Source organism: Stegostoma tigrinum, chromosome 41 (assembly GCF_030684315.1).
Source record: "Stegostoma tigrinum isolate sSteTig4 chromosome 41, sSteTig4.hap1, whole genome shotgun sequence".
NCBI lineage: Eukaryota > Metazoa > Chordata > Chondrichthyes > Orectolobiformes > Stegostomatidae > Stegostoma > Stegostoma tigrinum.
The window spans coordinates 17066970-17079586 of NC_081394.1; the positions used below are offsets into that span (position 1 = coordinate 17066970).

Genomic DNA, 12617 nt, shown 5'->3' on the forward strand with positions numbered 1-12617 from the left:
AGGAGTCCTTCCTCTAACACTGGGGATCTGGGGTATATAGTGCTGCGTGCAATGGTGCTGTCCAACCGGCGAAAGGGCAAGTTCACTGGCTGCCAGGTAAAGTGCATATTCTGTGGCCTGGAGAGGGTCTTCCACCTGTAAGTCGAGTGTGTTCGTCTACAGCCCCCTTTTAGATTTTCGAACGGGCTGTTGTCAAAGATTTGGTTGTAATTCAGCCCCACAGTTCTGATGTAAAGACACCCGATGCGGTGTAGGGTGGGCGAGACTATGAGCTTTGTTCCTAGGCCTGACCAAGTTGGCCATTTCCAGGTTCAAGCAGGGGATCGTCAGACCTTTCTTTCTACCCACCTACCTGCCCCTCTTTCATGGTTCCGTTCGTCCCTGGAGAGGGAGCACGCAGTGCTCATTGGTCTGCTCGAAGCCTTTCGAGACCACTGTGCGCCACGGGCCTGGATAATGATATCGCGCGTTGGCTCATTGTTTCTTTCGAGTCAGTTTAGATTTTGCCTTTTGGGTTTGCTTTTCTGTTCGGTTTGGTGCCCCGGGAAGAAGGCTGTCTTATTTTCTCCCTTTGTTCCAGTTTTTTGGTCCCGTTGGAAGAGCAAAGGGGGCTTTCATTTAATCCCCAAACTGTCGCTGTCCCAGATGTACATGGTGATGATCGGTGTGAGGGGAATTTTATCTTTAGTTCAAATGAGCAATGGAACTATTTCTGGATTTGAAACCCTTGCTGTCCCTATCCAAGGGTGTTTGGGGACGGAGCAGAGGGGATTTGCTTATTACTCTTTTGTTTATTTATTTGTTTTGTCTTTGATTTTTACTTGTTTGTTTTTTGTTTTGGTCCGTTGTGGTCTCTGCCGAAAAAAGGCTGGTGGGAACAAAGTCGAGAGGAGCATTTTGAGATAACAAGGTGCAGAGCTGAATGAACACAGCAGGCAAAGCGCCATCAGAGGAGCAGGAAGGCTGACGTTTCGGGCCTAGACCCTTCTGCAGAAAATGGTTCAGAAGAAGGGCCTCGGCCTGAAACGTCAGCCTTCCTGCTCCTCTGATGCTGCTTGGCCTGCTGCGTTCATCCAGCTCTGTACCTTGTTATCTCAGATTCTCGAGCATCTGAAGTTCCTGCTACGTCCGATAGAGGCTATTTTTTTGTTTGGTTTGGTTTTTCCCCAGAGTATTAGCACCTATACCTTTGTACAACAAAGTCAAGGCAGCTTTATTTTCTGTTTGGAAACAGCAGAGTGGGCTTTCCTCTGTGTTTCACTCAGTGCTGCCCCTGTCCCAGTCGCAGGCGTGTCTGATGAGGTTCTCACCTTGTTCTGTTAAAACACGGGTCCAAGGGAGTGTTGTTGAACAAAGAAACCTTGGGGTACAGGTTCAAATTTCCTTGATAGTGGTGTCACAGGTAAGTAGGGGAGCGAAGAAGGCCTCAGGTTTACCTTCCTTTTTTGGTCAATGCATTGACGACAGAAGCTGGAATGTCACGTTGCAGCTGTACAGGACATTGATTAGGTCACTTTTGGAATACTGCATTCAATTCGTTTCTCCCTGCTTCAGGAAAGATGTTGTTGAATGTAAAAACATTCAGAAAAGACTTGCAAGGATGTCGGGTTGGAGGGTTTAAGTTACAGGGAGAAGCTGAATACGTTGTGGCCATTTTCCCTGGAGCATCGGAGGCTGAGATGTGAACGATAACAAGTTTATAAAATCATGACCAGCATGGAGAGGATGAAGCCAAGGCCTTTTCTCCGCCGCGCCCCACACCCCCCTCCCCGCCAAACCCGGGCAGGGGAGTCCAAAACCAGATTGCACGGATTTAAAGGGAGGGACGATAGATTTAAATAATACCTAAGGGACAACATTTTAACGTAGAAGGTTATGGAATGAACTGCTGGAGGAACTGATGGAAGCTGGTTGCAGCTGCAGCATTTCAAAAAAGGCATCTGGATGGGTAAGTGAATAGACGACGTGTAGAGGAATATGGGCCAAATTGAACGAGATTAATTTAGGAGATCGGGTCTATGACTCTAAGTCAACCCGACAGAAGTGAGGGCCTAGTTCCTCTCTCAGATGTGAGTGGCTCTTAAAAGAGCCTTTGGGTTGTCAGGTTCAAGAATGGGACTCGTCACTTTTTAGGGGTGCTCACAGCGACTGTTTTTTTGGGCAGTAGTACAGCCTGGATATTAGGCAGCACCCCGCCCTGAGCGATGGTCACCACTCCCAGCAGCTTGCTGACCTCCTCGTCGTTACGCACGGCCAGCTGGAGGTGCCTGGGGATGATGCGGGTCTTCTTGTTGTCCCGGGCCGCCTTGCCGGCCAGCTCGAGGATTTCCGCCGTCAGGTACTCGAGCACCGCAGCCAGATAGACCGGCGCTCCGGCCCACCGGGAACAGCAGGCCAGCCCGGGACGACCGAGACTTAGGCGTGGAGCGAGCTTTCGTGCTCTTTCCTCTTCCACTCATATCCACAATCTCACCAACACTTTCACAGAGAATACTGCAATCCGCCCACATTCCGTCCTCTCTCCCTTCGGGAGGATTGGTTGCGTGCTCTGTGCTGATTGGGCACATTGTTCAATATCTCCTCATGTTGTTTCATTTCCCAATCAGATTTCTGCTACATTCCGCAATCCGGAGAGGGCACGGGGAGGAAGTTGGAAAATAACGGCGCGAAATCATCAACCGCTTTCTTTCCAACTTGAAAAGCCCGCCCAGATGTACAAACAGAGGAGGTTTTACAAAGTAGAATGCATCAATAATTATGAGTTTGTTTATTTTTCGATTACAAATGTATACTTTCTCTGCCTCATTCTGTCCTCGAATTAAATGTCTATTCCTGATCTTGAATGACGGTTTCTGAACCTTCAGAAGCAGGGAAAAACTAAATGTCAAAAACTGCACTCTACACCTGATCATTCAATTTCACATTTCAAAGGCACACCGATATGAAACATCACATAACTTTCTTTGGGATGAGCGCATTCACCGCTTTTTGACACTATTGCGAAGTAGATCTCCGTTATTGCACTGAATTAGATATTAGAAAATGCTGAATAAAAACCGAAAGAACTGCGGATGCTGTAAATCAGGAACAAAAACAAAGTTGCTGGAAAAGCTCAGGAGGTCTAGCCGCATATGTGAAGCAGAAAACAGAGTTAACGTTTCGGGGCCAGTAACCCACACCCTAACCCGAACACTTCTGTACTAAACCTCACCCTGGCCTGTAACCATAACACGAGACTTGACAGTAAACCTCGACCCAACCGTCAATGTAGTCCGAAACATAGCCCAAACACTAACCCGAAAACTAGGCCTAAACATAGCCTGAACCCAACCCTAGCCCTATTCCGAAATTTTGCCTGAACTGTATTCCTAGCCCTATCCTGAATCCTAGCCGTAACCCGAACATTGTCCCTCGCCCTGGCTCTTATCTTAGCCCTAACGCTAGCCATTGCACTCACCCTAACTGTAATCCCAGTCCTAATACTAACCGTAACCCCCTGTTTAATCCAAAGGCTCACACTATTGCACTAAATCATGCCGTCGCTTTACTTCTCCTCCTAACCATAGTCCGAGCAGGAACCCTAACACGAACTGTAGACACAGGTCTAGCCCAAACAATAATACTACCCCTAGACCGAACCCAATCCAACCTTAACCATAACCCCAAACTTTGCTCTAAACCTAAGCCAATCCCAAGACCTAAACAGTGACACAAGCCTTAAATCTTGCCCCAACCTCGTTGCTTCACTCACCAACCTGAAAATTACGGCGCCAAAATGATCTCCCGCTTTCTGTCTAATTTGAAAAGCCCGCCAATATGTACAAACGTTTTAGAAAGCGGAATGCATAAACACTTTCTACGAGGTAATTTACTTTTAGTTTACAAATGTATACTTAACACTTTTTAAAGAAATATCTCATTCCTTTTTTTCCCTTCAATATGTCCATTTCCGATCTTTAATGCGTTTTCTTAACCGTAAGGACAGTCGGAAACGAAAACCGAGCGCCAAAAACTGCACCCTGCGCATATTCATTTTCTTTCCTATTTCAAGAGCGCCCCGTCATATTGATACAACATCACACAATGTTTTTACCGGTGAGCGCATTAATGTTGCAAACATTATTTTAAAGTGGCCCTTCCTTACTGCACTGGATCTGAATAACTCCACACCAGTCAGGCAGCTGTTCTGCTTTTTATCTCGGTTCGCTTTGAAAGTCTGTCACCAATGACAGAAAGGCTCGTTGACAGTAATCTGTAAAATCTTACAAAATCCCGGTGGACAGTTGGAAATAAAACAAAATTGCTCACCGCGCGCTAATTCTTCCTACCGGGGGGTAATCAAGTTTGGGCACACTCTTATTTCTGTTTGACAGAAGGTGATACCTTGGGTTCATGCGGCATCGGGGTCGAGTAAAGAGTGATTTGAACAATGTAACTGAGAAATGACTCGGAAGTTGAGGAATGATCTTATTATGTTTACAAAATCATGAGGGGGCAAAGATAAGGTGAATGGCAAATGTGTTTTCCTTAGGAGGGGGATTTCAAGACGGGGGATATATTTTTAAGTTTAAAGAATTAAGATTTTTTTTAAGAAAAGACTGTAATGACTCATATGCAGTCCATTATCAAGGAAAATAGGCTGTATTGGAACTCAACCGAGAATAAAGCACACAGAATCTCCTTGACCACTCTAATTTACAGATCATTTTATAAAAGGCAAACATTGAACTGAAATTTAAAATTTCTCCGCACCAACTGCAAAGAAAAGTTCATCAGTATTAAAAACATCCAGGTTCAGCTGTTTAAGGGAATTTGTGGGTGGCTCTTAAAAGAGCCTTTGGGTTTTTCAGTGCCAAGTGGCGTTTCACTTGGAGCTGGTGTACTTGGTCACCGCCTTCGTGCCCTCCGACACGGCGTGCTTGGCCAGCTCCCCGGGCAGCAGCAGGCGTACGGAAGTCTGGATCTCCCGGGAGCTCATGGTGCTGCGCTTGTTGTAACGGGTCAAGCGGGAAGCCTCCCCTGCGATACGCTCGAAAATATCCTTGACGAACGAGTTCATGATACTCATGGCCTTGGAGGAGATCCCGGTGTCGGGGTGAACCTGCTTCAACACTTTGTAGATGTAGATGGAGTAACTTTCTTTCCTGGACTTTCGCCTCTTCTTGCTGCCTTTCGCTGGCGCCCTCTTCACCGCTTTCTTAGCGCCCTTCTTAGCAACTGGCCCTTTCTTTTCTTCAACCATGGTGACAGAATCAGGGAGAGCGGGCCCGGAGCTGGCTTTTTGCAGACTGTGGGCGTCAGCAATGCAAATGAAGGATGGGGAAAGCCTCGTTCCTCATTGGTTACTTTATACGCTGTCAAAACCCTCATGCTAAATCTCTCTGTGATTGGGGAGTGTGGGTCTAAAAGTGAATCTGTCAGGAACTGCATCTAAATGTTGTGTGGAACTTGATTTTATTCCTGTCAATCTGACTGAGGGAGAATTGAGACAGTCCCTCTTCCGCACATACACATGCCCCAATCCCCACCTCTTCCTCCGTTACATTGATGACTATCAGCGCCGCTTCTTGCTCCCCAGAGGAGCTCGAACAGTTCATCCACTTCACAATCACCTTCCAACCCAAACTTGAGTTTACCTGGGCCATCTCCAGCGCATCCCTCACCTTCCGGCACCTCTCAGTCTCCATCTCAGGCAACCAGCTTGTAACTGATGTCCATTTCAAGCCCACCGACTCCCACAGCTACCTAGAATACACCTCCTCCCACCCACACTCCTGCAAAAATTCCATCCCGTATTCCCAATTCCTCCGCCTCCGCCGCATCTGCTCCCACGATGAGGCTTTCCACTCCCGCACATCCCAGATGTCCAAGTTCTTTAAGGACCGCAACTTTCCCCCCCCAGTGGTCGAGAACGCCCTTGACCGCGTCTCCCGCATTTCCCGCAACACATCCCTCACACCCCGCCCCCGCCACAACCGCCCAAAGAGGATCCCCCTCTTTCTCACACACCACCCCACCAACCTCCGGATACAACGCATCATCCTCCGACACTTCCGCCATCTACAATCCGACCCCACCACCCAAGACATTTTTCCATCCCCTCCCCTGTCTGCTTTCCGGAGAGACCACTCTCTCCGTGACTCCCTTGTTCGCTCCACACTGCCCTCCAACCCCACCACACCCGGCACCTTCCCCTGCAACTGCAGGAAATGCTACATTTGCCCCCACACCTCCTCCCTCACCCCTCTCCCAGGCCCCAAGATGACTTTCCACATTAAGCAGAGGTTCACCTGCACATCTGCCAATGTGGTATACTGCATCCACTGTACCCGGTGTGGCCTCCTCTACATTGGGGAAACAAAGCGGAGGCTTGGGGACCGCTTTGCAGAACACCTCCGCTCGGTTCGCAATAAACAACTGCACCTCCCAGTCGCAAACCATTTCCACTCCCCCTCCCAATCTTTAGATGACATGTCCATCATGGGCCTCCTGCAGTGCCACAATGATGCCACCCGAAGGTTGCAGGAACAGCAACTCATATTCCGCTTGGGAACCCTGCAGCCCAATGGTATCAACATGGACTTCACCAGCTTCAAAATCTCCCCTTCCGCCACCGCATCCCAAACCAGCTCAGTTCGTCCCCTCCCCCCACTGCACCACACAAACAGCCCTGCTCTTCCCCTCCACCCACTGCATCCCAAAACCAGTCCAACCTGTCTCTGCCTCCCTAACCTGTTCTTCCTCTCACCCATCCCTTCCTCCCACCCCAAGCCGCACCTCCATCTCCTCCCTACTAACGTCATCCCACCTCCTTGATCTGTCCGTCGTCCCTCACTGACCTATCCCCTCCCTACCTCCCCACCTATACTCTCCTCTCCACCTATCTTCTTTACTCTCCATCTTCGGTCCGCCTCCCCCTCTCTCCCTATTTATTCCAGAACCCTCACCCCATCCTCCTCTCTGATAAAGGGTCTAGGCCCGAAACGTCAGCTTTTGTGCTCCTGAGGTGCTGCTGGGCCTGCTGTGTTCGTCCAGCCTCACATTTCATTATCTTATGAGGGAGAATTGATACGTGTCTGTGACACTGGAAGAGTTTTCAGCTGCACCTCAGTTTCAGATCCACTGTACGAATGTAATTAACACCGATTTATCACTTTCTGATCAATCCATACAATTTAATATAGACGCGTTTTTTTGTGTATGGCTCTTCTCTGAGCTTCATTGGCTGTCAAGTCAGTTGCATTCATTCTGCACTGGCGATTGTTATTTCAGACGATTTTGAAAGCAGTACCTTTTGAGAATGTAAATTGTGACCAAGTGTTTCTATTCTGCTTACGACACTCTCATGTCTGAGTGTGTTATTTTATTGTTTTTACGGCCTTAGATTTAGGATTAGAGTCAACTGCATTGTGCTATTAAGATTTTCAGGTTCATTATTTTAGTTTGCCCTATTCATCTCAGTGTCTTCTATGTGAAATTGGAAGTGTACTACTTCTATGGTACTTGTATCTGTACTTGGCAGATTCCGATGTGTGATTGTGAGAGATTAATAATAAATTTATACCTGTCAGGTTCGGCTACGTGAGTGTGAATGCAGTTGTCAATTGTGCCTGTAGTTTGCTTTGCGAATGTCAGTGACATCAACTTTTTTTGTCTCTTGCTGCAATGTGAATGTGCGAGCATAGGTATCAAACTGTACTTGTTTGTTTCTACTCGTGTATCAAATTAGTTTAACTCTCTGCCAGCCACTAATATTCTCTGTTATTGTGATTCATTCTGTGCGAGCAGTTATTGGGATTTTGACAGATGGTCTTAACCTCTTCCACATTTTGTAACTTAAGACTTGACTGTCAGTCTGTGGGGTGCTTTGTGGCTGGAAAATGTGTATATATCAGAAACTAGTCTTGTCTTTCAGTGCGGGACTTTTTTGAGCTGGTTATGTAGTATCACTGAGACATTTAGTTTTATTTCGAACTCGGATATTGTTGCTGCTTATTTGTGAAAGTCAGTTTTATTCTGCATGTCTGTCCATTTTTGTAGGATATTTTTACACTGACACATTGGACAACAGATTGTAGTTTCCTTTATCACCAGAATCAGATTCACAGAAATGGTACAGCATGGAAGCAAGCAATTCAACCCACTCTGTCTGTACTGGGACATTCTGTTCTGCAGCTGTTCAGTACGCCACTTCCATGAATTGTTGGGAATGTGAGCTTCATCCACTCACTCTCAGTGTCGATATGTGAATACCAATTTGACATTAGTTCTGCAATCATCTGTCTTGTCAAGTATACAACAGTTTCAGGTAGAGTTTATGAATCTCATTCCCTGTTCAGTTGTGGTTGTGTATCTGTGTGTAGCATAAACTCTGAAAATATACACTGAACCTGTGTGATTCAGAGAATATTTTTGCTCCAACATTTCTCTTTTCCATGAGGTTTAATTAATTGCATTCAGTCTGAGTTTTTTTAATGTGTGCTGAGGAGTATTTATCAGTCTCTGCTAGGCACCATAAGTATCTAATATTTGACACTAACCTCCACTGTTGTGATTAGTGATTTTGAGAGTCAGTTTACAACTATCCATATCTGGAAATGTTTGAGGCAGGGATTCATTGTTTTCCTGTTTGGAATACACTGGCTGCGTGTGAGTGAATTTTCTCGTGATGCCAGTTTGTATCAATTTATAAGACTTGACATGAATGAGACGTAACTTATTGCAATCTAAATGAAAGTGAATGTGTTTCCACTTTTGTCACTGTCTGACACTATATGCAGTGTGGATAATTTCCACAACGTTTAGTCCATGGTACAGTTTATGATTAGTATTATTCTGGATAGTCAGTGTCTGGTCTGAATGTGTATTTCGAATAGTGTTGGTTATGTTTGTCAAAAGATCAGAGTTTTTATTTCATCCAGTATTCAATCTGTGTTTCTGTTTGAATGCAGGAGACTGTCTTTTTCTCATGCATGCCTTTTGACACATTTAACAACAAAGTCTCATTTCAGTCATTTTCTGAGATGTGTGCTGCTTTTGAATTTGTACTTTTTGTGGAAACAAATTAAATTGCAACATTTGTTTCAATCTGAAAATTAGCCTGCCATCTAATTTCTCCAGTGTACGAAGAGAATTGATACGTTTGTTCCATTTCCAACTGAGTCGCCTGTGAGGTTTTTGGAGGAATAATTAAGCTGGAATTCAATTTACTTCTACGGCTACTTTACTGGAATTCATTTAGCATCATGCAATAGGTTCAGTATTTTATCTTGTAGCGAACAAGGGGAATTTACTTGCTGACCAAGGTGATGCTATGCATTTATATCCTGTTAGAAGTGTATTTATGTACGAGGAATGAAGTTAATTCACTCACACCTTATCCTGTTAACTCTTTTAACGAAAAGCTAGCTCTTACATCCACGTGATTTTTGTGGCTTGCGACTTTTTTGTTCTTTTTGACGTGGCAAAAGAAAAAAAAATAGAAAATAGTAAAGGTATATGATAATTTTCTATGTTAGTGTCAGAGGGAAAGTGCAATGAACAAATCAACTGCATTGCGGCTGACTGACCACAGTGATCCCAGTAAAGGAAAGAGATTTGGCTTACTCACTGCTATTTTCTTTTTTACTTCTATTTTCACTTTTTTTTATTTTAACCTATCAGTATTTGCAAATTTATTCTGTACCCTCTGTTTACCGGCACCATCTTGTTACATCTTCATTGTGTCAAGATTTCATCAGTGTCCTTCCAAACCTTAAATGCATGAATAAGAATAACCAGCAGAGACAGGAGCTGTTTGATCTTCAATGTGAATACAGAATTAATTTTGTTTGTTTCGTTTTACCAATCAGTTTGGGGATCAAAGGGACTGTGGGATTCAGTTTATTGCCCTTCAAAACTCTTCACATTCATGACAGACTGTTAACAGAGAAGAGCCAGATTGTTTTGTGAAGAACTTGGAAACTAAATTTTAACATTGAGGACTAACGTCTCTCTCTGCTGTGCAAATGCACTTTTTTATCTTAAAAAAAATGTTTCTTCAAAGGAGCAACTATTGTGATACAAGAGGGATGCCCACACTAAACTGACCAACTTCAATCTACCTAAACTGTGATACTGAGCAGTTCAAATGTTCCTTGTTAAGGGGAAAGCTAGTTATCTAAGTGGTGGGGGAGAGTTCTCAATTCGTGTCTCCTGTTATGAATGGGAAATAGCCTAAGTTCTTCAGGTGTTTGTGCCAGAAGGATTAGTGAAAACACATGTTGCAACAAAAGGAATCTGTGCTGTTGTTGACAATGGAATAGGGTAGCACAGTGCTTAGCACTGCTGCCTCACAGCACCGGGGATCTGGGTTCAATTCCACCCTCAGGCAACTGTCTGTGTCAAGTATGTACATTCTCCCTGTGCCTGCGTATGTTTCCTCTGGGTGTTCCACTTTCCTCTCATAGTCCAAAGATGTGCAGGCTAGGTGGTTTTGGCCATGCTAAATTGCTGGTAGTGCTGGTGCATTTGTAGGGAGATGTTTCTGAGTGGGATGCTCTCAGGCTTGGTATGGACTGTTGGGCCAAAGGACCTGTTTCCATACTGTAGGGATTCTATGATCTATGAAATGGACCTTTTGTAACTGTTATCATGCTGGTTCTAACCAGGAGTTGTGATATCAAGGTTTGGTCATATCTATTTTTTTTCCACTGCACAGTGATTTTTTTTTTTTAATACTGCTGAAGTAGGTGTTAACTTTCTATGTTAGTGTCAAAGTGAAATTGTAATGAACAAATCCACTGCATTGTGGTTGACTGACCACAGAGGTCACAGTAAAAGAAAAGGATTTGGCTTGTTCATTTCTATTTTCTTTTGTGGCTAGGATGTTATCCTGTCCTGTACAGTGTTGCTCCATGGCAGGGAAGGGCAAGGCAGAAAGACTTTTTTGTTTTGTCATGCAGTGGAAAAATATGGAACAGTGAAACTAAATTTATTGAAGAATCAATACTGATAATTTTTTTAACGAAAGCAGCTTTATAAATCTCTCTGATTTGACTAAATCTGCCTTTCTCCACTGTTTTGAAAGATAGTTATTTGATTATATTAATTATTTGATAACATGACATCAATTTATTTTTGCATGTTGTGCAATACCTCAGGGAAAGTCAAGAGGAACACGGGGATCTTTGAAGAACATTTAAGTTAATTTCGAAACAAATGTATACATTTATTAAAATAAGTCTTTGTGCTGAAGAGAGAATAAAAGAAAAACCTGTTCCTCCAAAGTTAAGAAACTGAAGGAGAAAGTTGGGATAATGTTTGGGACAAAGAAAAGGATGACACTTCTTCTGCCACCATGATATATTTATGAAATGGGATTAGCATTGTTAGCTGATTTGTTTCTGACCAGTGCAGACTTGATGGGCTCTTTCTCTGACTCGATGTGTGTGAGTGATAATCTTTTTGTATGTATCACTTTCTGTTAAATGCTCTGCAATATGGAACTCCATTGTTGTTTATTCTTGCATCATATCTGCAGTTATGTTGTTTGTATTTTGATGAACTAATTCTGAATTACACAGTTGCTTTGTGTGTCTGCATGCAGGAACCATTCTTGTTTTGTCAGCAACAAAAAAACAGAAAGTACTGGAAGAACTTAGTTCCAAATAATATTGTTTATTTGTTGTTTCTATGCATGGGATAAAGGAATAATTCTGTCCTTTGTTCAGTTTTCTTTAAACTAAATCCAAGTGTGATTCATTTTTTATTTTTGGTAAATCTTATCCTGCATGAGTGCAGTTTACCTTTATCTCTATATTTAATATATATCTCACGTTAAGTCACAGCATGATTTTTTTTTGAAACCATATTCGTAAGTTGAAAACTGCCCTTTAAATGTAGATTTGATTCATTTCCTGAGTATATATTTTGAATGAGGATTCAGTCTATCCCGCTTCCAAATTTTGGAAATACCAATGTGCTATGAATGATGGAACTTATTTGAAAAGGGTTGGTGGGCATTATGAATGGAAAGAGAAAAAACAATAAACTTGCATTTCCTTCATGGTGTTTGGCTCATTGTTTTGTCATACCTCTCTTGAAATTGAGCTCAACGTGAGTCCGACCCAATGGCTCTGTGGCAGTGGAAAGGACGTTCTCCACTCTGGCAGTGGTAATATACCTGCTGTTTGTTAGAAGCACTGGTCACATTTGGCTTTGCACTGAGGAAATATTACATTGTCATCACACTTCAAGTATTTTTCTAGAGAAGACAGAAGAGTTGTCGGCAAAGTTTGACTGTAGTGAACTCATCAATGTAACATTCAGTTAATAATATTTAGAATTGTTTATTTAGAGGCAGCAATTCAAACAGAACTGTCAGTTTGATTCAGCCCTTGACCATAACTGCATTTTGTCTGGTGATTTAAATAAAAATCTATCCAATGAAGTGAGATCTAGAAACTAATACCTGTACTGCTCCATGAAGGTTCTTACCCGATCGTACGTGGCTATGGGTTTTGGTATTGATACACACCAATCAGTTCCCACTTGGTGAATGTGCGAGTCTAGTTAAATTTGTGCCTGTCATTATGTGTTTTATGAATGTGTAAGTGACTGCAGTTATCAATCTGTCC

General features: G+C 43.6%; 2 protein-coding genes across 2 annotated transcripts; both read right to left on the minus strand.

The window, feature by feature from the left end:
• Window positions 1-2122: 2122 nt before the first annotated feature.
• LOC132206717 (uncharacterized) lies at window positions 2123-2459 on the minus strand. The gene is given in 2 exon segments (XM_059641419.1): window positions 2123-2378; window positions 2380-2459. Coding segments are annotated over 2 exon segments (336 nt in total).
• A 2232-nt stretch (window positions 2460-4691) lies between these two features.
• On the minus strand, window positions 4692-5280 carry LOC132206692 (late histone H2B.L4-like). Its single transcript, XM_059641305.1, has one exon. The coding sequence runs from the start codon at window positions 5240-5242 to the stop codon at window positions 4865-4867; it is 378 nt and encodes a 125-aa protein (XP_059497288.1). The 5' UTR covers window positions 5243-5280; the 3' UTR covers window positions 4692-4864.
• Window positions 5281-12617: the final 7337 nt, after the last annotated feature.

Bases quoted from the DNA above. Each gene is read 5' to 3' on its own strand.
- LOC132206692 (XM_059641305.1), bottom strand. From the start codon at position 5,242: ATGGTTGAAGAAAAGAAAGGGCCAGTTGCTAAGAAGGGCGCTAAGAAA.